Here is a 23,931-nt window from a genome sequence, read left to right on the forward strand (position 1 = left end):
GGTGATTGGGTAACAGGTGTATCATATTGGTTTCAAAGAAACCAATGATAAGTAAGAAGGGCCATTTTGAGTAAGACTCTAGCACTTTTGTAGCTTCTCTAAAACTGACCCAATTATGTGAAAGTAGTAGACAGAGGCAGAGTCCACAGATTCCTATGCCATCTCAGCATCAGAGCTTTAGGTTCTTTGCAGAGCCGCCAAGAAGGGGAAATTAGAGGCCAGACCTCTATCAAGAATTCAGCAGTAACCACAATCACTGGATGTCAGCAAAACTCTGATTGCTAAGGCCACTGAAGCCTGGGACCCACTGCTGCCTGGTAAAAATACAGTAACCACGTTATAACATTCATTTATGTTTTGAAGAGACAGGTCGTTGGGATTGCTTTCTGCCACCCAACAAGAGGAAATGTGCCAAGCAATGGAGAGGGAAGGGAGTGGTTTAAATTCTGATACTTCTTTGAGGTCAGAAGTGACAGATCCCCAACTGGGAGAAGGGAATAATAAATCAAGACAGGGTGATCTAGGAAGTTAAGAAATGACAATATAAGTGAGAAAACAAATTTCAGAATAATTACCAATCAGGTTCAAAGCTTTTCAGATGAAAAATCTCCTTGCCCTACCAAAGAAAAGAATTTATGCATTAACTTAAAATAAGCATGGCTAATCCAAGTCCCCAATTATTTCCAAGTATATGTATCTGGTATAATGCAGCAAGTATAAATTTCCTGATTAATGTTGTTTAGAGTTGGGGATGGAGAAGACGGACTTCTGTGAAGTCATCTTTATTTCTTTCAAACTCAAAGAGTTAAAGCTAAGTTCACACTGTCCTGACTCAATGTTCTTATTTGAAAGGGATGATGAAGCAGGACACTCAAAGATAAATCCTTTTCAAAAAGCTCTTTTAAGTCTTGGTCCCCAGAAATTCTGGCAAAAATAAATATACATTTTTCAAAAAAAAGTCCTATGCCTTTCATGAATTGATTGCATCTCCTGCTTCTGCAAGCTAAGAAGTCATAATCCTCTGCAATCACAGATTGTTTGAAGCCAATAAACCAAAGGTGATGACCTTGCTAATACATCGCAGCAGGAGGAAGAAATAAAGCCGTGCTGGGGAATAACTCTTCGGCACACCATTTCCCTTTGGGAAGGGGAGAACAGAACAGAAAGTGCCCCAGCTTGATTTATGGATGAATGGTATTTCGGGAAACCTCACCTGAAATAAGACAAAGGGTTTTTCTCAAGTTCTCCAGTGATGCTGCTTTCATTCCTCTGGTCCCAGGACACACAGGGCAAGCCCCCACCCCTGGCTACCAGCTTCGGTGACAGGTACAACTCCCCTCGCCTCTGTGCCCAGTGAGGTCCATCTATCATGATGTCCCATGTCCCTCTACCTAGAGTTAATTTTCTGATGACAGCCTGGCCCTTGGGATCAGGAACTCCCATGGGCTCAACATACATTTGTTTTCTTTTTTTTTTTTTTTTTTTTTTGTTTTTAATTTTTTTATTTATTTCTAGGAGAGAGAGGGGNACAGCCTGGCCCTTGGGATCAGGCCCATGGGCTCAACATACATTTGTTTTCTTTTTTTTTGTTTTTTTTTGTTTTTAATATTTTTATTTATTTCTAGGAGAGAGAGAGAGAGAGAGTGAGCAGGGGAGGGTCAGAGAGAGAGGGAGACACAGACTCCGAAACAGGCTCCAGGCTTTTAGCTGGCAGTCAGCACAGAGCCCAACGCGGGGCTTGAACCCACGAACTGTGAGATCATGACCTAAGCGAAAGTCGGACGCTCAACCGACTAAGCCACCCAGGCGCCCAAACATACATTTGTTTTAAACAAGTCTCTAAAACTAACAGAAGGACAAGCAACTAGGACACACAGATGAAAATAAATTCGACTTCCTTTTACAACCATACCAACTTCTGACACTCAGGGAGGCATCGCCATAGACATGTAACATAACAGTGTCAATCTACAGGCTAGACTCAATATTTGTCACCTTCTTCCTGTGCAATGTCAATAAGTGACAGCAAGAACATTTGAATTCAATGACAGAGGGTAGTTAACCTTTGATTACCTGCGATATATGGTACGAGACAAGCTTTATATCAATTAATTACGTCCATAGATAATTTTTTTTTAGAAAAGTCTCCTTTCCCGAATACACTTGTCCTGGTACTCCATTTCACTGAATACAGACAACAGGCCAAGAACTGTCCTTGGCATCAGGGATACAAAAGTGTGTAAGATTAGCAAGCAACCTTTAAAACATTCCCAGTAAGGGAAATAAATATACAGAAAGTACTTACAATTCGAAGTAATGCATTTTAAAATGAAAATGTGTCTAACAGGAAGAGTTAGTGGAGGAGTAGTAATTTATTCTCTGTATGAAGGAGGGGGTCAGGGAAGGAATCACACAAGAGTCCCTATGAGGTTCAAAGCCTGGACCCCAGACCCAGATCTCTTCTCTACTGCTTAATACTCCTGTGACCCTGGGGACAAGTTTCCTGGTCTTTTTCTTTAATGTTTTATTTATTTCTGAGAGAGAGACAGACAGAGAGACAGACAGGCAGCATGAGCAGGGGAGGGGCAGAGAGAGAGGGAGACACAGAATCAGAAGCAGCCTCCAGGCTCTGAGCTGGCTGTCAGCACAGAGCCCAACGCGGGACTCAAACCCACGAACTGTGAGATCTTGACCTGAACCGAAGTCAGATGCTTAGCCGACTGGGCCACCCAGATGCCCCATAAGTGTCCTTGTCTATAAAATAGGTACAATAATAGTACCAACTCATGGGGTTACTGGAAGAAATAATTTAGTTGATATGTATAAAGCACCCTTAAGAGAAGTCCATGGCACATCGTAAATAGCCAGTATAAACAGCTATTGTTTTCATTTATTAGATAAATCAAATACAGGAGAAAAGACATTTCAAGCAAAGATGACCACAGAAGTATATGATCCAATGTTTGTTTCTTTGTTTCGCATCATTTACTCAGTGCTCAGTAGATGATACAAATTTAACATAAATGTCACCTTAATCCTCTGAGGTATATACTATTATAGCCTTTTTCTGAGGAGGAGATGGACCAGAGATGAAGAAACCTCCCTAGCATCTCAGAGTTAGTAGGCGGACAGAGCTAGATTCATGCCTGGGCAGCTCAACACCCAAGCCCAAGTGCTGACTTGTTTGTGGACCAGCCTTCCGAGAAAAAATGTTGTTTGACAGAACCTACAGAGAGTTCACCATGGTAGGAACATCTAATGACTTTCCTTTATTTATGTATTAAAATTTTTTAATGTTTATTTATTTTTGAGAGAGACAGAGAGAGAAACAGACAGAGCACAAGTGGGGGAGGGGCAGAGATGGAGACACAGAATCCACAGCAGGCTCTAGGCTCTGTCAGTACAGTGCCCGACGCGGGGCTTGAACCTACGAGCTATCAGATCATGACCTGAGCCGAAGTTGGTGCTTAACCAATTGAAACACCCAGGCACCCCATGATCTTCCTTTATTGAGAATTCTAGTAAGCAGAGTGATCAAACTCAAGAAATATGGTTATTGAGAGGAGAGAGACAGGAGAAGCCAAAGTCAGCATCAGTTGAGAATCCAGAAAATTAAAGTCCCAAAACTAGACTTTTAAAAATAAAAGGAGCAAATCATTGGCATGGGCTCCAGGGGAAATTGTCGGGGGTGGGGTGGGGGGGAAGTGACCAGAAAGAATTCAACATCACTTCAGAGTGACATCTGGGCTGCTGTCTGATCTCTGTCTCTCTTTATTTCTCTCTCTAAAGGCATGACAGTGACTACCAGATGTGGTTAATATACAAGTCTGAGGTTTTGAACGTAAGACCTGCCTGGAGAAAAGCCACCATAACCAGATTAGAGGATGCGGCCTAGTGTCCCCCAAAGATATGGGGTAAGTTGTCATTCACAAATACCTAGGAACGTGGGGCACCTGACAAGCAGATCCAGCTGTTCCATACACATGCAGAAAATCAGCAGCTCATTCTCCCACAGAGCTGAGTGGGTTTCTTAACAGCAACTTTAATAGAAGGCTTTTCTGATAAACTCCACCTGTTCCAACCAGTTCCTTTTCACAAAGTACCCCAGAGGGGGCTAGATATGTTCTACATTTAATATTATAAAAAGTCACACGCCTCTGGATATTATTTCCTAAGTGTTCTTTAGGCTTTTAAACATGCTTGGATTGGGGCTCCTGCTGTTTCACTGCCTTCCCCCAATGCCAAGCTTCACTTTCTTCTCTATTTAGCACAGACCCCTCATCTGCTATTGCAGCCTCCCCTCAGCTCTCATTCCATGTTGTCCTTCTTCAGCACCTCTCAGGGATCGCATAACCAACCGCCTTCTTGAGTATGACACAAGGCTCACGGCAGTGAAAGCACAGCCACACTGACCCCAGTCTCTAGCCTCAGCTGGGATCTGAGCATGCCCAGTACTGCACCCGCAGGCTCTGACAAGTCCCGCATCCTGCCTCTGCAGCAGCTCCTCCAAATTATTGATCCCCTTCTCCAGCCTGTTTCCCATTCCCTGTAAAGCCAAATGTCAGGACCTCTCTCACTCCTGGTCACCTGGGAAGGCTGATCTATGTGTGCCCCACTCTGGCTTCCCTGTTTGGTAAAAGAATCCCACTGTGCTCACCCCTCAATCTATCCTGATCTACGTGACTGGACAGTCTCCCATGGAAGCTCCCAACACGTACCCTGTTTACCACTCAATCTCCTACCAGTTTTATTCACTCTGGGGTTTTCTTGCATTTTCAACATCTTATTTATCCCCCCATAAAACATGGTTAGGGTTGCCCTCTCTTAAGGAAAGGAAGATATTCCTTTAGTCTATGACTTCCTTTATGGAAAAACCATATTTCTTCATTTCGCTTCCCAGCTGCTTTCTTGGAAGAGTTGTCTCTATACCCTTTTCTCATTCACCAGTTGCAGGTGCTCCGTAAACAACCATGGAGCAAATGTATGCAGTAATAGCCTCACCAGCCATCACACTATGCAAGACAACAGCAGGGAGTCATTGTAGAAACGGCTCTTCTTCGCACCTTCCCACTCACCCTTGGTCCTGTGTTTTTCACTGTAAAAGATCTACTGGAATCATCACCCCCACCAAGCATATCCCATACTCCATTTCTTCATGCTTCCCCACAAAAAAAAAAAAAAAAAAAGTCAGCTCCTTTTCATCTCTTACTTTACTGACTACTCTTCTCACGGTCAACAGTCTTGCTCTTTTCCAACTGAATCCCCAACATGACACAAAGGTCATTTTTTCCCTTAAAATTCACATTTCATCAGGTCTTTCCCTTGCTCCAAACTTTCAATGATGCATTATTTCCTCTGGGATAAATGTCAGAATATCTAGCACAGATGAATGTGAACTGGTCCATTTCTATTTTTCCAAAACCATCTGCAAATGCTCCATCCACACACAGACTATATTGTGATCTTGTGTGATCTCCTTCAGATCGCCATCGGCAGGTAAGGGTGCCTGGAATACAGTACACACTCAATAAATGAATAATTAGCCCTTTGACTGGCTTGATTCCCACTTGTTCATCAAGAGTCAGATGAGGTATCCTCTAATCCTTTCCCTTCCCCAACCCAGAGCATGTTCTGGTGCCTCTATTATGGTACTTGACACATTAATCTCTCACTTATTTATCTGTCTCTCCCATCAGACTGTGAGTTGCTTAAGGGCAACAATCAGATCTTATTCATATCTGGATTCACACCATGTAGCATCATTCCAGGTGTGTACTTATTTATATATTCAGTTAATTTGACGAATCTCACTGGAACATCAATGCGCCAGGCAGTTTCCTGAGCATTTGAAGTAAAACAGAAAGCAAAACAGGCAAGGTCTCCGCCCTCAGGGAGCTTATATTCATTCTAGTGGTGGGCATGAGACAACAGACAAGTAATAAATAAAATCATTACAGATCAGGACATGTACAGTGAATGAAATAAACAAAGAGCTGTGGTGGACAAAAACAAGGGTCCTCTTTAAAATAAGGAGGATATAAATGCCTTTTTAAAAATAAGGTGGTATTCAGGCTGAGACCGGAAAAATGAGGAGAAGTTAGTCACACGGACCGAATCATAAGACTGTATGTAGCTACACATGATAATTACATTGTGTATCTTCTGAACTTCTTTGTGCCAAGTACACAGTTCTTTACTCAAAGGCAGTGTAGTAAAGTGAGAATCAACATTCTAAGTTTTTTTTTGAATCTCTAACTAGTTTTGACATTTGAATGTTAGTTACTCTACTCTCTCTAGTAAAGTTTTCTTATTTCCTGGACTCATATTGGTGAAGTTACTAGAACATCAGGGCAATGAATGCTTTTGCATGTATCTCATCTATTGCTTGCTACAGAGAGAAATGGGGGAACTCCACAGAGAGCCAACCAACCATTGAGGCAAATGAGGCAAACGCGGAGTGCAGAGGTACCCCCAGGGGCCGACTTCCCCAGAGACCTCAGGAAGGTCTGCAGTCTGTAGGGAGAAGGCAGCCAAATCCCCATAGAAACAGCTTTCATGTGGGGATGCAAGAAGGTTTTGTCAGAGTTGAGGGTTGAGGGGGCTAACAAGCATTCATGGTACTCTATGGACATAACTGGGTTCCCGCACTTGAATCTGGGCTTTTCACTCTTGGCGTTGGCTATGTTCTTACTCTTTAGAATGCAGCTGATGGCGTTTCACGGGATCATGCAGCACATATTCAAAACAGTATCTCCTACATGGAGGGCATTGGGGTAAAAGTTTAGGATATAAACAAGTAAAGACACAAATCAGGCTTTCAAAAACCCGAAACCATTTCTTACTGTACTGCTTCTAACCAAAAAACCATTTAATGATATTTAATATGTGCCAAGTTCAGCTTGGTGTCAAACAAACAAAAATAACTAAGACCTGGCCATAGCCTTTGATTTTGGAAAGAGGCCAGTATGGAAATAGATGAACATAGACACTAACTCATGCATAACTTTTGCACTGAATTTGCCACACTTCTGAAATCACCCACTGAGTGTCTGCCTCTCACTAGATTTGCAGTTTTTGCAGAGAAGAACAATTTCTTACCTGCTCCTTTCCAGCCAATATCTGCCTCGCATAGGGGCCTGTAGAGAATAGGAGGCTAGATGATTTGTGCTAAACAAAACCAAATGAATATGTATCTAATAACCATCCTAAGACAAAGATACCTAACACACTGGGGGATTGCTGAGTAAGCAACAATTTCTTTTTGCTTGGGGGCGAGGCAGGTGGCAACAGGCGGCCTCCGGTCCCACCGAGCAATAAATATATGAAAAAGTGTTCAGCATCACTAGTGGTCAGAGAAACACCCATTAAAGCATGTGGAAATTAAGACACCATTTCTACGGGGTGCCTGGGTGGCTCAGTGGGTTAAGCATCCGGCTTCAGCTCAGGTCATGATCTCACGGTTTGTGGGTTTGAGCCCCACATCGGGCTCTGTGCTGATGGCTCACAGCCTGTTTCAGATTCTGTGTCTCCCTCTCCCTCTGCCCCTTCCCACTCATTCTCTGTGTCTCAAAACTGAATAACTGCTAAAAAAAATTTTAAAAAAAGGACACCATTTCTACTAAAAAGACTAGCAAAAGATTAAATGGAATTAAATGACAACTAAAAATTTAAATTCAACTTTTAAACTGAAAATACCCAGTGCTGATGAATTCGTCGGGAAGTACGTAATTTATTGCTGCTGCTTGGTATGAGAATTGTTCCCATCTTTTTAGAAAGTCATCTCAGTTATTTATTCACATTCTCTATGCATATACCTTTTTAATGTTTATTTATTTACTTTGAGAATGAGAGAAATGGAGGGACAGCAAGAGAGAGAAAAAGAGAGAGGGACTGAGAGAGAGAGGGAGAGAGGGAGAGGGAGAGAAGGAGAAGGAGAGGGAGAGGGAGAGGGAGAGGGAGAGAGACAGACAGACAGACAGACACTCCCAGGCAGTCTCCACACTGTCAGCACAAAGCCTAACATGATGCTTGATACCATGAACCGTGAGATCATGACCTGGGCTGAAACCAAGAGTCACACACTTACCTGACTGAGCCACCCAGGCACAGCACCCCAGTATATGAATACACTTTTGATACAACAATATCACCTTTAGGGCTCTAGAGTATTTTACAGCAAGAAAATTACCACAGCATAAGGACATGATGACAGATCTGTTTGTGGAAGTACTATATATAATCACTAATACTGTGGAAATGAGCTCCAGATTCATTAAAAGGGTAACGGGAGGTACAAGCTTGCACAAGATCAGTTCCAGAGCTACTTCCCAGCTCCATGATTTTGGGCATTACTTGACCCGCCATGCCTCCCCTCTCTCATCTGCAAACCGGGGACATAAGAAGTGCCTATTTTACAGTGTTGTTAGGTGGGTAAACAGCACTGAGAACATCTTCTGGTGCACATGAAACAATGCATAAGCTGATTAGGATATAGTTGTTTAATCTGGCATACAACCTCCACACTTTTTGGTGCTTACAAACCTGACTTTTGTTTTTCTCTAGAAAACAATCTAGACAGTATTCATGTATTCATCTAGACAGACACCCATGACTCACTGTTAAGTGAAACAGGTTAGCAGAGTCCTATGGATAGTTACTCTTATTTTTTTAAACAAAAAAGTGATCCTGATAAATATACATATATATTTATAGATTTATAAATATTATATTATATATATATTTTTTTCTTTAGTTGGGTCATAATGGTATGGACAGGATCACCAAAATCTCTCAGCATCACCGGCTTCAGGAAAGCTAGATCTGTGTGGGGAGTAAGAGACTATTAACATTTTTTAGTAGTCTCTGCTATTGTTTGGCTCATTATAATGAGCATATATTACTTTTTAAAAAAATAATAGTAAGGTTTAATGCAATAAGCTTATAACTCCAAAAGCCACAGCAACTCCACGTGACACAAATATGGGAAAGGGAGTGGTATTTAGAAAGCTTAAAAGAATCCCAAATTTAGGGGCACCTGGGTGGCTCATTCGGTTAAGTGTCCGACTTTGGCTCAGGTCATGAGCTCATGGTTCATGGGTTCGAGCTCTGTGTCGGGCTCTGTGCTGACAGCTAGCTCAGAGCCTGGAGCCTGTTTCAGATTCTGTGTCTTCCTCTCTCTCTGACCCTACTCTGCTCACTCTGTTTGTCTGTCTGTCTGTCTCTCTCTCTCTCTCTCAGAAATAAATAAAAAATTTAAAAGAAATTAAGCAGCTACTGGTCCTTCTGGGGAGGGAGACTCTCTCACTGGGGGCCCTGGAAAGGCACTAAACATCTGCCTGCACAGGGCTGAGTTACATCATCAGAGCTGCGTGACAAGAAGGATCCTCCTGTGGGGAAATTACCACACTCTAGCTTGATTCTTTTTTCTTTCTTTTTTTAAAAATCTTTTTCTTTTTTAGGGTGGGTATCACTATTTTATATCCTTATTTTTGTAGATGATAGAATTTTGTAGCAAAACAGCCTTCAAAGCAGGGACTGACAATCTGTGCCAAGCTGCCCCCTCCTCTTCCTCTGGATGATGGGTGGGAAGGCCAGACACGTTCAGCTAATGTGCCTCAAGCGCAGGGCTGGCAGAGTCACAGATTTCAGGTCAGCTTCTCTCAGCCTGGACCCCAGGCGCTCTCCAGAGAGCGTTGTCTGCCAGCAGCCACACACAGACACTGCCCCAAGGGACTCCATGGCCATCCTCTCCATAGACACCACTGGGAAGCCTCTCTTGGTAACTGGAGTGTGAACACCCAAGAAGAAACAAAGCTGCTCCTGTGATGAGACAGGACTGGCTCCCAGAGTGGAATCAAACAGAAAGCCTAACCATTGTCACTACCTTAATCCCACACACCTTGTCCCCCAAAAGCAGGTATTGCTCCTTGAATACATCATTTGAAGATGTGCTCGGATGCTGGCTTGTGTTTCACCTGACTCTGAACTGGGACACTGTGCTTGAGAAGAAGTCAGCCATGTCAGCTGGCCTCTAGGACGGAGGCACTGCAGATTGCACGTCCCTTGAAGAGTATGCTTTCCAGAATTCTGCTTTCCAGAATTGCCTAGGGCTTTCTCACCAGCTAAGCCTCTCTCAGCAAAGTGCTGATTACCCTGGCACAAGAGGGAAAAAAGATGAATATATTTATTCTCAGAGATAATGTATCTAGATTTTGACATTTTATTTATCTCAACCTTTAAGCTTATCTTGCTCCAATATGGTAAAACCACCGGCCGAACCAAATCTCAAAGCTTCATCCACTATAAAGCAGAGAAGATTCTAAGGTGTAGATAATTGTTCTGTGTCAGCTCATCCCCCTTTCCTCTCAGTTTGACTCCCGGAGTGAACAGCAACACAAAACAAAACAAAATCAACAACTTGCTCCAAGATTAAGGTGTAATCAATGCCAAGACCATCTGGGAGCAAAAGCTCATTAATTTAGCAGAGCAGCGTCTCACCCTGTCATCCAGAGCTTGTTGGTCCAGCAAGGTGTAAAGCCCTAGGACATCACTACAAGGTCAGCTGCCTCCTGGCCACTTTCCTGTCCTGACACCCCAAGGCATCTGCAACTTGACCCTTTCTCACTGTTCAGAGGGAAAAAGTTGTAAAGATTAAGGGCTCACTTGAAAAGTGCATGGATCTGTTTGTTGTACAAGAAGCCATTTCCCTGTTGCCCCATATTTTTCTGGAATAGGTAATAAGCTGCTCATAATGTCACAGTGCTTTGAAAACCATATTCATTTCATATATTTATGATTAAAATTTTGTTTTCTTATTTGCTGATGTACAGAAAGAGCCACTAGAAGGCACATGGGACTCTAGAAGACAGGTATAGCAGTGAAATGACTGAAGTTTATTAACTAATACCCCCATAAGTGTATGCACTATCGTTTATAATTATATGACCTTGAATACATCATAAAAATGAATTAAGAGGATGCAATAATGTGCTTAATATCATGCCTGATGCATAGTGACCACTCAATAAAAGTTAGTTTTTGATATTGTCATTATCACCATTATCACCAGCATCACTGCCATTATCATTAAACCATAAAGGTGCTGAGTTTAAGGATTTAGAGTCTAGTTAAGAAGAAAAAATATACACATGAGCAAAGTAAAGAAGCAACACTTATCTTGTGTCTTTATCACAACACTTATGATTGTATGACAGTTTGTCTATTTACACTGGATTTATCTTCTTCTGGGAATTGGCAGTTCTAGGGGGCTGCCTAAGTACCCAATTCAATACAGTTACAGAAGGCCGGTTACACACAAGTGCATTTATCTCTCATGTGAACTATTCTCAGAAATTTGCCCCCTTTAGACAATGAACACCTGAAGGACAGTCAGACAGAGCTTATGTGCCACTGATCCGTGTACTCAGCCATATTCCTGTCTCTGGATCAGAACAATCTAAGACCTAAAGAAGTTACTCCATACATCTTTGTGGAACAAATGAATAATAAAGAATATGGAATTAAAATTTCACTGGTCTGTTCAAAAACAGGTACCTACTGAGCATCATCTATGGGCTGAGTCCAGCACTCTGGGCTATGGATGTAATGATAATACCTAAACCCCGGTGTGACCCCAGCAATGCCCCCCCAATTTTTGGCAGGTTTTCTGAGAAGAAAGTTAAGAGCTGATGTAGGAAAAAATGAATCCACACCTAGCACTAGTTTCCTTAAGCATGGCTTACCCAGACCTCTCCATCTCTTCTTTTATATTAATACCCCCAAAGAGATTCCCTAAAGACCAAACATGGGCATCACGAGGCACCCCAAAATGCACGCCCTACCAAAGCACTTATGAAGCATTCTAAATATTTTTTTTCTTTCTCTTTGTCTCTTTTCTGAATTATATTTTCATTAGGGCATGGGTTATTTTATCAAAGAATTAAAATGATAGTTCTAATGCTATAGAGCACCCATAGTAGTTACTTGCCACAAATGACAAGTGTAACATAGGGCGTACATGGCAAATGACTAAGGTGGGTATATCAGAAAAGTAAATATATGTAGGTATATGTGTATACTTGTGTATGTATATGAATGTATATTTATGTGTGTGTGTATGTATATATTCTCCTTTGAGACTGAGGGGTTTGATTGAAGATAAGATTGAAGTGTCAGCAGATTGCTCCTGCCACACTTTCCTAAGCTTAAGCCCATGGAGGTTGCTCCTTCAGAAGGCTTGGTATTACTGGATGTCATTTTTATTTTACTAAACTTCTCCCCTAAGGTGATAAAGAACCATTCTCGCTTGGCTGGTCCCAGAGCTCCATGAGAAGGAAATGGGCACAGTGAACCTGAGATTCGGCAGTCCGGGGCAAGCATCCCCCAGGCATCCCCTTCCCACCGCTCAGGTTGAGACTTATGGCTGCTAATAGCCTCTGTCCCACTGGGACAGAATTGCATATCCTTTAATTTTCTAATATGCCAACAACACTTTATACAGCACGTGCATGGAGGAATAAAAGCTGGCTTTCACTTTCATGTATGTACATGCATTAGAGAAATCTATCAGGGACGCATAAGCTTACTCACAGTCACAGAGAGCCTGGTGACGGCGTACTGCATTCAAACAACAGAGCAAGTGTCAGGTCCTTAATGCATTAACAGAATTGTACTTTTTGAGGCTCCTTCCACACTTCCCACACTTTAATTTAGTGACATAATTTCCTTGGGACAGAAACTCTGCATAATTGACCTTCCAGTTAGAGGAGGAGTTCAATAATCTAAACACCTCGCAACAAACACAAGAACAGGATTCTATCCTTTTCTTTGGTCTGCTGGGGTTTTCCTAAAGCACACAACAATTTATTTTGGGGCTTCTTATACATAGTGTGAAGCTCAGTGGAAAATAGCCATCAGGTTAAAACAAAATTCAACCAACAATCCTTTTGAGCGGTAGATTCCCTCAGCATGTATAATCCATGGCCCTCCTCTGTGTGACAACTGCACTCCCCTACAGGGGCAGGCCCTGCGACCAAACTGTTACTATGTAAAGTAACCTCCCCCCACCCCCCTCTAGACCAGTCACTGTTCACTGTAGCAGGGATGGACCCCTGGAGCAAAGGGCAGATTGGAATCTTTCTCCCTAGAATTGAGCCCTGACACTGAGGACCAGCAGCCAGTCTCTTCTGGTCATATTAAGTGACAAGTGATGAAATTCCCCACTGGTCTTACATGCAGGACACCCACTAGCTTGTGTCTGCGCTGAGCCTACTCTCAGCGTCTCTGTTATTAGTATACCCCGTCCCCCTTCATCTGTGCACACAAGTGTATGTGGTCAGCGATGGCTGATCAGAAGTGATATCCACCATATCTAAGCCATCGTTACAACCAGGGCACTGATCAATCAGACTCCAGGCTGGACATCAACCCATGATCAATGACTATTATCCTTGAGGTCAGTCATCTCCATCCTCTCCCAGACCCAGGGACTGTCACAAGATCCAGGCCCAACTGATAAGAGCCAGTGCTCTCCTGCTGGATTGGGTGTGGACATGTGACAGAGGCTGGCAAAGACCCCATCAGAATTAGATCAATAAAGCAGATTTTCAGAAACAAACAGAAACAACAGAACATATAGTCCCCAAGAACAAAAGGAGAGAATAGCCTCCTGGATACTGGATTTCTGAGGACATTTCTGTCCCTAGTTTCAGCCCAACTGCACATTTATGCAGGTGTTCAGTGAGTTTGTGTGATCCTAAAGGATCAACGGCACTTCCCTGGAAAAGAATTTACTGCACACTCTTACACATGTGAGGCAATACACTGTGAATCCCAGAGATAAAGGCATGCATGCAAATGCATGTGTGTGCACACGTGGGTGCTGGTGAGCAGAGGGCCAGGAAGGGATGCAGTGCAGAATCTACACTGGAAGGTTCCACAGGCACTGCAAACCCAGAGGTGACATTGATCCCCTCTTCAAAGATGCCTCCATTCTTTCGCTGCTGCTCCAATGAGCTCACAGATGAGAGAGAACTGAGGGGAACCCACACGCATCAAGACAACCTGATGAACAGTTTAGCAAAAAGGCCTATGACCAAAACAAACTTCGAAAGAAGGAAGGATCTGGCCTGCGTGCAGATAAACCCCAACCCGTGACTAAGGGAAAAACAGCAAAAAGAGGAGGCAATGAGTACACAAAACCAAAAATCTTCCCAGGGAAAAGGGGGTCGGGGACAGCAGTCTTGGGCATGATGCTTAAGTAACACAGTAATCGGTCGTTAGCTCACTTTATCTACATACCTCCAGAGCGAGCTCTCAGTGATGCTACCGAGGTTATAGTCATAGAGCTTCGTCAAAATGAGAATCACCTGAAGGCAAAAGAAGAACTCACGGTTAGTCTCAAACAATTACAATCTCAGAGACGGGAAATGGCCCAAGGGAGGACTTAGGATTCCGTTAATGGGTGCTTAGCATAATTGAATGAATTGTTACAACAGTGCTTACACTGACTGGGGAACGGTTTACCAGCGCCTTCCTTTATTTTATTTTATTTTATTTTATTTTANGCTGCCCATCCAGGCATTTCTTACCCTTGTGGGCTTAAGGCTTTCAGGGAAGACTAGTGGAGCTGTCAAATGCACACCCTGCAAGGGAGGCACTGAGCAGATGGGCAGGAGAGAGGAAGGTCAATGGCACTGCTCCCAGCTGTAGTAGCTGCACCACAGTGGCCAGGATGCTTAGCTTCTCTGAACCTCAGTATTCCCGACTATCAAAGAAATGGGGTCAATAATGCTATTGCCGAGAGAGGGTTGCTGTGCAGTTAAATTAGGGAATAAATGCTAATTATTCTTCAAGTTGCATGGGGTTCTTAAATATCAGTTCCTTCCCTTTCTTCTGTTTTGTAGGTTTGGCTTTATCGGTTTCTCCTAATTCTCCACAATTTCTGGGAAAGCCACTGGATGGAATCAATGCTTCCACGAGGTCTCAGCAAGAACATTCTAACAAGAGCATATGTGTATTCTGTGGGGTCCTGAAGCTTACAGGATTTGGGGAACCCTCCGTAAGGAACAGAATACAAACATGAATTCAAACATAGGGGCGGGTCCCGGGAAGGGGCCTCTGCAGTTGAGGGACACTGACACTTCAGCTTCATTAGCTTCACAGCAAACCCTCCTCTGATTTGAGCCCAGTGCCACTGTCCACATCACTCAGAGGAACCCCAACTATTTAGTTCTTTCTTTCAGAATTCATTAATCATTTATTGGGAACCCAGAATTTCCCCTGATGCCTAAGGAGAACATAAATACAGATGAGGCCTGCTGGTCTGGGATCCAGTTCGGAAAGGACAAGCTCACCAAAGAAAACTGAGGGTGACACGGAGCTGACCTACCTCGCCTCGGTCCCACTGACACTCATCATGGCAGCTTGAGAAGGCTGCTTCTCCGGCATCTGCAGTGATGCCAAGGGTCCCCTCGGTACCTAGAGTGCATGAGCACCAGGACACCTGGGAAGATTCAATAGAGCAGCGTGTTCCTAACCAGTGACTTCCCAGACCTTTTTTTTTAATTTTTTTTTTTTATTTATTTCTAGGAGAGAGAGAGAGAGACAGCGTGAACAGGGGAGGGTCAGAGAGAGGGAGTCACAGACTGAAACAGGCCCCAGGCTCTGAGCTGGCAGTCAGCACAGAGCCCGACGCGGGGCTCGAACCCACGAACCGCGAGATCATGACCTAAGCGAAAGTCGGACGCTTAACCGACTAAGCTACCCAGGCGCCCCTATGTGACTTCCCAGACCTTAATTGTGCTTCTTACATAAGGACAAAAACTGAAGAGGTCTGATCTGTTTTCTGTTGAGATTTCTATTTCTCTCCTGATTCTCATAACCTAGAACATTTGGCCCAGTCCTGTGGTTTCCAACTCAGCAGAAAAATGTTGACATCGATTTCCAGGATTTTCCCTGAAGGCCAAGGGATCAGTTCTAGTCACAGTGAGCACAGAACATTTTAACCTTGAATTCCAAGGCAGCAAGCTGCCAAGGAGTGCTGAATCCTTCCAAGTTCCACTCTGGTAGCACAGGGCTTGATTTACTGAAGGCACAAGCATCAATGAGCAGATTCCCAACACTGCTTTCACAGCAAGCAAACTGGAACTCTACAACCTTAGGTTTGTTCCAAGTTCAAGGGAAGGAAGAAATACTGTAACTCAAAGACAGCCATAGATCTCAGGACCCATGCTCTAAGGCCACCCCTGTCCTAAAGCACACACAGACTTCCTTCAAAGAAATGTTCACAACTGGCTTCTTTTATTTTTTTTTTTAAGTTTATTTAATTATTTTGAGAGAGAGAGAGAGAGAAAACTCAAGCAGGGGAGGGACAGAAAGAGGGAGAGAGAGTCCCAAGCAGATTCCACACCATTAGCATGGAGCCCGACCTGGGGCTCAAACCCACAAGCCATGAGCCAAAACCAAGCATCAGGAGATTAACCAACTGATCCACCCAGGTGCCCCTCAAAACTTGCTTCTTTAGCAAAATGTGAGCATGTGTGAAGTACTGGGCACCCTATGGGTACATCAGATGGTGCACCTGTGGTGGGGGCATATGCTTAACAGGTCTGCGTGCCAATTAAGTTGCTCTAAGTGCTAAATTTCAATCACCGCCATCCTAGGAGCACTGATCAGAGGCAGCAGGGTGGCTGTTTGTTGGAAGACACAAGGTGACGTTGCCACTCCACCTCGGTATGATTTTACCTAAGAGGCCTCTGAATCTCCCACCAAGAAAATGAGGGTGTGGGCATAAAGCACTTTCTGGTAGTTGCTCTCTTGCTACAATACAGCAGTAAACCAAACAATGAAGTTCAGCTGGGCACCAACTGCAGCTCTCATGCATCTGAGGAGGGAACTCAGAGATGCTCTGAAGAAAGACCCTTTTAACCCAGCAGGTAATGGTATGGAGACAGACAGACACAGACAAACACACACACACACACTCTCTGTTTAAGCAATTCACAGGCAGGTGGGCTGGGAGGTAAAAATCTACTCCCCCCACTCTTCTTGAGGGGCTGGTAAAAATGAAAATGCCACTGATACGCTCAGGCAGTTTATCAATACTGCACCAGAAGACGTGTCCTTTCCGGCATTCCAAAATATATTTGCTTGAATCAATCTCATCTTTTCTGTTTTCAGAACAAGTGCCAGAAAGAAGGGGGAACTGCTAACCTTTAGCTGTCTCTCCAATCGATTCCTTGCAATCTCTCTCTTCCTCTTTTTTTTTTTCCCTTCACAGTCTATGTGCATTATTTACCCCCATATTTACCCCCATATTCCTGGATAGCGATCTGTCATTATGTTAGATCTGGTGTGTTGTTGGGTTTTTGTTTTTCTGTTCTGGTTAATTAGCAATACTATTTAATAGAATTAGTACCTGTTAAAGGGCCCACAGGCTAACTGTCAGTATGAGATGAGAAAAAGGGGAAAATGCAGTTGCCTGCCTCTTCTGGTCCCATTGTCTAACATCCTTTGTGCATTTTTCAAACGTTAAAAGAAAAAAAAAGTGAAAATTTTTCATCAAGTAAATGTTATATGTACTTAAAAATACATAAATAGTCATTTATTTTTATTCATTCAGTAAACAACTTTCATGTATAGATTTAATTCTGAGCCCAACTGCACAGCTTTTAATTATAAATCTAATCAATGAAAGCAAGACTGTTTTGATGGATACACACACAAAATGGAATGCTCATCAGCATCTCATTTCTTTCTATATCTTATTTTTATTGTATGGTACCAAAATATCCCTGATTCAAAACAATAAGTGATGACCATACGGTGAAGGCTTCTCTTAGGTTCCTCTTTAAATCTTAGGATACTTTCTTTAAATGGCTATAATCCAACTATCAGTGGCTTAACAACTTCTACCTACACTTTGCCAGGATCTCAGCACCCAGCTATTTCTGGGACTTTTCACAGTGGTACATCGAAGGATTCCCTAACCGGTCTAAGAGCCATCTGTCCTGTTTTTCTTCTGTGGCTCCTTCCTGCCATCTCCATTGCTTACAGAGCTACTGGGGGAAACTTCACATTGCCCATATGTATCAAGAGCATGTTGAAGCCCACCCACCAAACTGTTATATTCAAATCATTCATTCCCTAGAAGGTTTAACAGCAGTGGTGGGAGTAGACATCCCTGTAGTGTTCCTGACCATAGGGGGAAAGCTCTCAGTTTTACTGATTGAGGATATTAGCTGTGGTCTTTCATATATGGCCTTTATGATGTTGAGGTATGCTCCTTCTATCCCTACTTTCTCGAGGGTTTTTATCAGGAAAGGATGCTGTATTTTGTCAAATGCTTTTTCTGCATCTACTGAAATGATCCTATGGTTCTTATCCTTTCTTTTATTAATGTGGTGTATCACATTGATTGATTTGTGTACATTGAATCAGCCCTGCAGGCCAGGAATACATCACTTGATCCTGGTGAATAATTTCTTCAATGTACTGTTGTGGGCAGGTGCCAGAAACAATGCGAGGGTCTGTGCAGGGATCAGTGAGGCTCCTCGAGGAAGTGATCATGGGCTTCTTCCCAGGACTGAGCTAAATTTACACTATCTGAGCTCACCAAACTACTCCCTCTTTTCCCAGTCTTCAAAGAAAGCTCCTACTGAATAATTCCACCAACTCACCAACTGCAGTTCTCACCCACCCCTCTGTACATCGGTGCCAGTAAACCATCTCACGAAAAAATGTGGTATATAGACACATACACAATGGAATATTGTTAGGCCATTAAAAATAAAATCCTGCCATTTCTGCCAACATGGATGAAACAGGAGGGCACTTTACCAGGTGAAATAAGTCAGACAGAGAAAAATAGTGTCTGGTATCACTTATATGCAGAATATAAAATAAACAAAAACTGATTTCATTGAACCAGAATAGAATGGCAGCTGTTAGGAGCTGGGAGGGGAGGGGAGATAGGGAAATCCAAGTCAAGGGTACAAACTTTCAGTCATAAGAAGTGCTAAAGCTCTGGGGGTGCCTGGGTGGCTCAGTCAGTTAAGCATCCAACTTTGGCTCAGGTCACAATCTCACAGTCCAGGAGTTCAATCCTGACGTTGGGCTCTGTGCTGACAGCTGAGAGCCTTCTTTGAGATTCTGTCTCCCTCTCTCTTTGCCCCTCATCTGTGCTCTAGCTCTCAAAAATAAATAAATAAAACATTTTTTAAAAAGATGTTCTGAGGCTCTAACGTACAGCAGGGTGACTATAATTAATTATACAATATCATATACTTGAAAGTTACTGAGAGCAGTTCTTAAGCATTCTCACCAAAAGAGAGAGAGGGAGTTAACTATACAAGGTGATGGATATGTTAATTACCTCGACCTTAGCAATCATTACACAGTGTGCATGTATATCAAGGCATCACACTGTGTACTTTAAGTATAAACAATTATATTTGTCAATTATTCCTCATTAAAGATGGTGTGGGGGGTGAACAACCATCACAATGGACCTGGGGGAGGAAAATGCCAATCCGCCCCTCCCCTCATCTGACTCCAACTTTCCTCTGTGCTGGGTGATAAAACAAGAACATTCCTAGAGACAAATAGGACACACTAGTATGTGGATGGCTATTAACAGTGTTCTAGCATAAAACAGCAAAACCCAGTAAAAAATATTCTGTTGTAGCAAACTGTCAGGGCAGGCCTTATTTTCAGGTATGCATTCGACTCTCTGAACATGGCAGTGGCCTAAGTTTAGACATAGGCAGTCTCCAGTATGCCAAGTCCATGACACCTTTGAATGTGACAGCATGTTTTTTTTTAATCAACTGAAAAACATAATTGAGAAGTAAAACCCCACACATTTACTGACTCCCTAAAATACCTTCCTGATAACCTGACTCTACACAATATATTTTTGAAAACATCTGTATTAATGACTAGACCAATGTTTATTCCACACTTACCATGTAGAAGGACAGGAATTCTCCATTTCTTTTCCTAAGGAAGAAATACAGTGTACCAAGCCTTTGCTAACTTAAAACAGTGTATCCCAGAAGAAGGTGGATGGAAGGTTGGGGGCATCAACACATCTCCCATTCCCCCTACTCCCTAAGAAGAATGTAAATATCCCCCTTGTAAGTGATCTCTCCTAGTCCTTTAGCCAAAGAGTAGACTAGCACCTTGACAGAGGGCTACTGAGAATCTCTTGAAGGAAGAGCTGGTCTAGCAAGCTTACTATTGTTCAACAATGAATTTAGGTCAGATAGCTGTGGGAGAACTTATGGACATTTAGGGAGATGTGAGTTCTACCAGAACCCTCGCCCTGGGCACTGCCCTCTGCCTCATCTCGTCTTTCTCTCCGGCAAATCTTAGAAAAGCAAGATCATCTTTCAATTATCAATGATTTGTATTTCTTTTGTTGTTTTTCTGTGTCCAATTGTAGAAGTAGATTCTATTCTCAATGAAAACAGAAGTGTGGCCTTGGCCTCCTTGACAGTGAGCACTTTGGGTTATAAGACCCTGTAAAGTCTCTTTCATTCCTGAAGGTCTATAGTTATAGTTCCATTTCCTGAATAATGTAGATGGTGGTATGGGTCCTAGACTATAAAACAAAGCATTTTCTATGTATTTCTCTCCATTACTAGTGCTTCAGGGCTGGTCTAGGCAGGCGTTTCTGTCACTGTAACACATAAGGAGGTTCCTCAGAACTTAACCATGGTACCGTTCATAGTTCCACCTACCTGGGCTGGGTCACAGTCTCACTTGGGTGAGCAATGGCAAAGCCACACTGAAGATGCCAGCAGTTTGGGTCAGGGGAGAAAGCTGACTACCTCCAGCTTTTCCTCACCAACTTCCAGCATGCCCTGGTGTTTCCTCATTGCTCAACCTCAGATGGCCACCTCTCTTCTTACTACAGCTGCTTGCCGCAGACCCTTTTGTTGGATATTTTTAAAGATGTGGAGAGAAGTGCTATGGGGACAAAACATTATACAGTTTGAAGAGATCTGGAGCAATCTTTAAGGAGACTGAACAATTGGATAAAATATAAAGATGGATGTTCAATAGCCAGAAATCTGTTTTCTTTTGGGTTGTTTTCCTTACACTCCAGTTTTAGGGAAAAGAAATAAACTTATAGCAGTAGTTTTCCTAAAAATATGCATATTCCAGATTGTGTCTTTGGCTCAGAAAACATTTATTCAACTTTCTAACTTAAACAGAAGTTCTAATTCTTTTCAGTAGCCATGAATTCTTTAAGAATCTGATCTAATAAAATCTATGAGCATAAAACAATGAATGTAACTTTAATGATATCACTGATCTCTCGAATCCTAGGGGGGGTCATGAATGCAAAGATAAGAACCTTTTATAATTCCCAGAAAATGAGAGCTTTCTTCAGAAGAAAGAACTTTCAGCTTTAAAATTCTACACATTTAATTCAATAAACATTTGTTAAGCCTTCTTAAGAGGCAAGGATTAAAAAAAAATATATGCTGTGAGGACACAAAGGGAGAATGAGACTCAGTACCAGTCCCTAGAAGCTCACAGTCAAGTAGAGAGGCAGAGTTGTACAGATGGTTACACTAAGGAAGAAAAAGGTATGCAGCAGGAGAAAAGTGATCAAATCTCTTAGAGAGCAAGAAAGAAAAGTACACTCAGGTATAGACTCTTACAAAAGAAGACAGTCAAGACAAATCCCAGATGATGTGTATGATTCTGATGGAGACAAAAGGCTACAGGGCTGGTATTCTAAGCGAAGGGAGCATCAAAACAGAGGTCCAGAGGTGTGAGAGCTCATAGAGGAGTCAGAAGAGAGCAAACCCTTGGGTTTATCTAAGGGTTAAATTATGAGTAAGGACACACAGAATATCAGAATACAGATACATCTGGCTATTCTGTGGAGGCCTTAATTATATAGTCTGATACTATGCTCTGCCAAAAACAAATAAATGAGCAAACAAACAAAAACTTTGGAATCAAAGACTTTGAGTCTTGGTTTAGCCACCCTCTGTTAGAATGTCTTTGGCAGCATGGGGCGCCTGGGTGGCTTAGTCGGTTAAGCGTCCGACTTNTAAAAATAACTCAAGTAATAAGAGATATACTGTCTCATATAACAAGAGGTCCACAGTTTATGAATTTCCAGGACTAATGTAGCCTCACAACACCATCAAGCAGCCACACGATGTACCTATTTCCTCTCTGACAGTGTCAATACTTAGTAAGGGGTGCCCTCACTTGCAAGGCGTTCATAACAGGTCTTTGCAGCATATGCAGGACCCAGTCACACTCAGTAAAGAAGGACCTCTAGTGTATATCTGCTTTTGCTTTGCTCTGTTTGGGTTTTAACTTAGAAAGGAAACTTTCCAAAAGCCCTCTGAGCAAAATCTCTGCAGTCTCAATGACCAGGATTCAGCCACACGCCCACATCTTGGCTTCGATGAAAGTTGGGGGAAAAAGGAGGATAGAGGTCTGGGGATGGACTTGCTGTTTTCTATGGTAAAAGATGGGCTCTGCCAGTAACAAAAAAGGAGGTAGAGGCTGCTGAGTAACAACTAGTAGTGTCCGTCACTCAAATACTGAACAGACTCATTAAAGGCAAACATTAAAAAGAAAAAAAAAAAGATAACGTTATCTCTCTTCTTAGTCTCTTATAAATGGGAGAAGCAAACAACAGAAGTAGACAAATTCTGGGAACATATTAAAGTATTGTGTAAATGTAAGTAGCTGCTATTATTAATAATATCTAACATTTACTGGACTCGTAGTCTGTGGGCCAAATTTCATTATTAAGGGTATTTCAAGGAATACCCCCCACCTCTCTCTCTCTCTCTCTCCTAATGAGGAAATTGAGGCACACAGAGGCTGAGTGATTTAAATTATTTAGCTGGTAAGTGGTGGACAAGTTTAACTCACATTATATATAGACCCTTACCCAGGCTTTGTTATCCTCATGGTATATGATCCTAATTGAGTAATTTTTTTTAATGTTTTTATTTATTTCTAGGAGAGAGAGAGAGAGAGAGACAGCGTGAGCAGGGGAGGGTCAGAGAGAGAGGGAGTCACAGACTGAAACAGGCTCCAGGCTCTGCGCTGGCAGTCCGCACAGAGCCCGACGCGGGGCCCGAACCCACGAACCGCGAGATCATGACCTAAGTGAAACTCAGACGCTTAACCGACTAAGCCACCCAGGCGCCCCCCCAATTGAGTAATTTTTGTAACTAAAGGCAAGACAGAACTGGTAAAGGGTCCTCACTTTCTGTCCAATTCAAAAGTATTGGAGACCTGTTATCCTTCAGACGTGTTACTGGCCACAGACCCCTCCTTTACTCTTCCTTCTTTCAGACATCTCTGGAATATTTTTTTTCCTCATACAAGACAAACTTGAGTTTTAATTCCTCACTGACTTTTGGTCAATGGCACTTCCATTTGTTGTTTTTAATTTATTTTTAAAAACCTTTGAGCCTTGGTGAAATTCACTGTTAGGAGATGATGCTTCTATTTCAATCACAGGAGTTGGCGACCTCCAGAAGGCGGTTCCAGACAACGAATGCACACACGTCTAATGGCAGATTTCAACAGAACAGCTTATGGTATCTTCATTTTTGGAAGATTTGAGTGAATGTGTAATTGCACTCTCACCAAAGGGAGGAAAAATCAGTAATAGCTAAATCAGGGTAAGAGGCCCCAGACAGGAGTTGAAAGTTTAGGATACTGGCGCATATAACAACCACACACAGGCATCTGAAGTCATCCAACAGAGGTAATCAAGAACACAGAAATGCAATTTGAAAAGAAAACCAGCACAAAAGGTGGGATGAATTTGGGGTGTGGAGCCAGCCAGAAAGCAATCAGTAGATTTTTGCCCCTGGAGGTTCTTAATTTTTTTTTAATGTTTCTTTTTTTTTTTTTTTTTTTTTTTTTTTTTTTTTTTTT

At 42.5% G+C, this 23,931-nt stretch overlaps 1 protein-coding gene across 1 annotated transcript in view; it reads right to left on the bottom strand.

Moving 5' to 3' along the window:
* SORCS1 (sortilin related VPS10 domain containing receptor 1) overlaps positions 1-23,931 on the bottom strand; it is a 514,658-nt gene that overhangs the window by 309,355 nt on the left and 181,372 nt on the right. The window contains exon 3 of the mRNA XM_077748457.1: positions 14,299-14,366. Coding sequence (XP_077604583.1) covers positions 14,299-14,366 — 68 coding nt within the window. The remainder of the gene's footprint in view (positions 1-14,298; positions 14,367-23,931) is intronic.

This window comes from Crocuta crocuta, unplaced genomic scaffold (assembly GCF_008692635.1).
Source record: "Crocuta crocuta isolate KB4526 unplaced genomic scaffold, BGI_CrCroc_1.0 scaffold619, whole genome shotgun sequence".
Taxonomy (NCBI): Eukaryota; Metazoa; Chordata; class Mammalia; order Carnivora; family Hyaenidae; genus Crocuta; species Crocuta crocuta.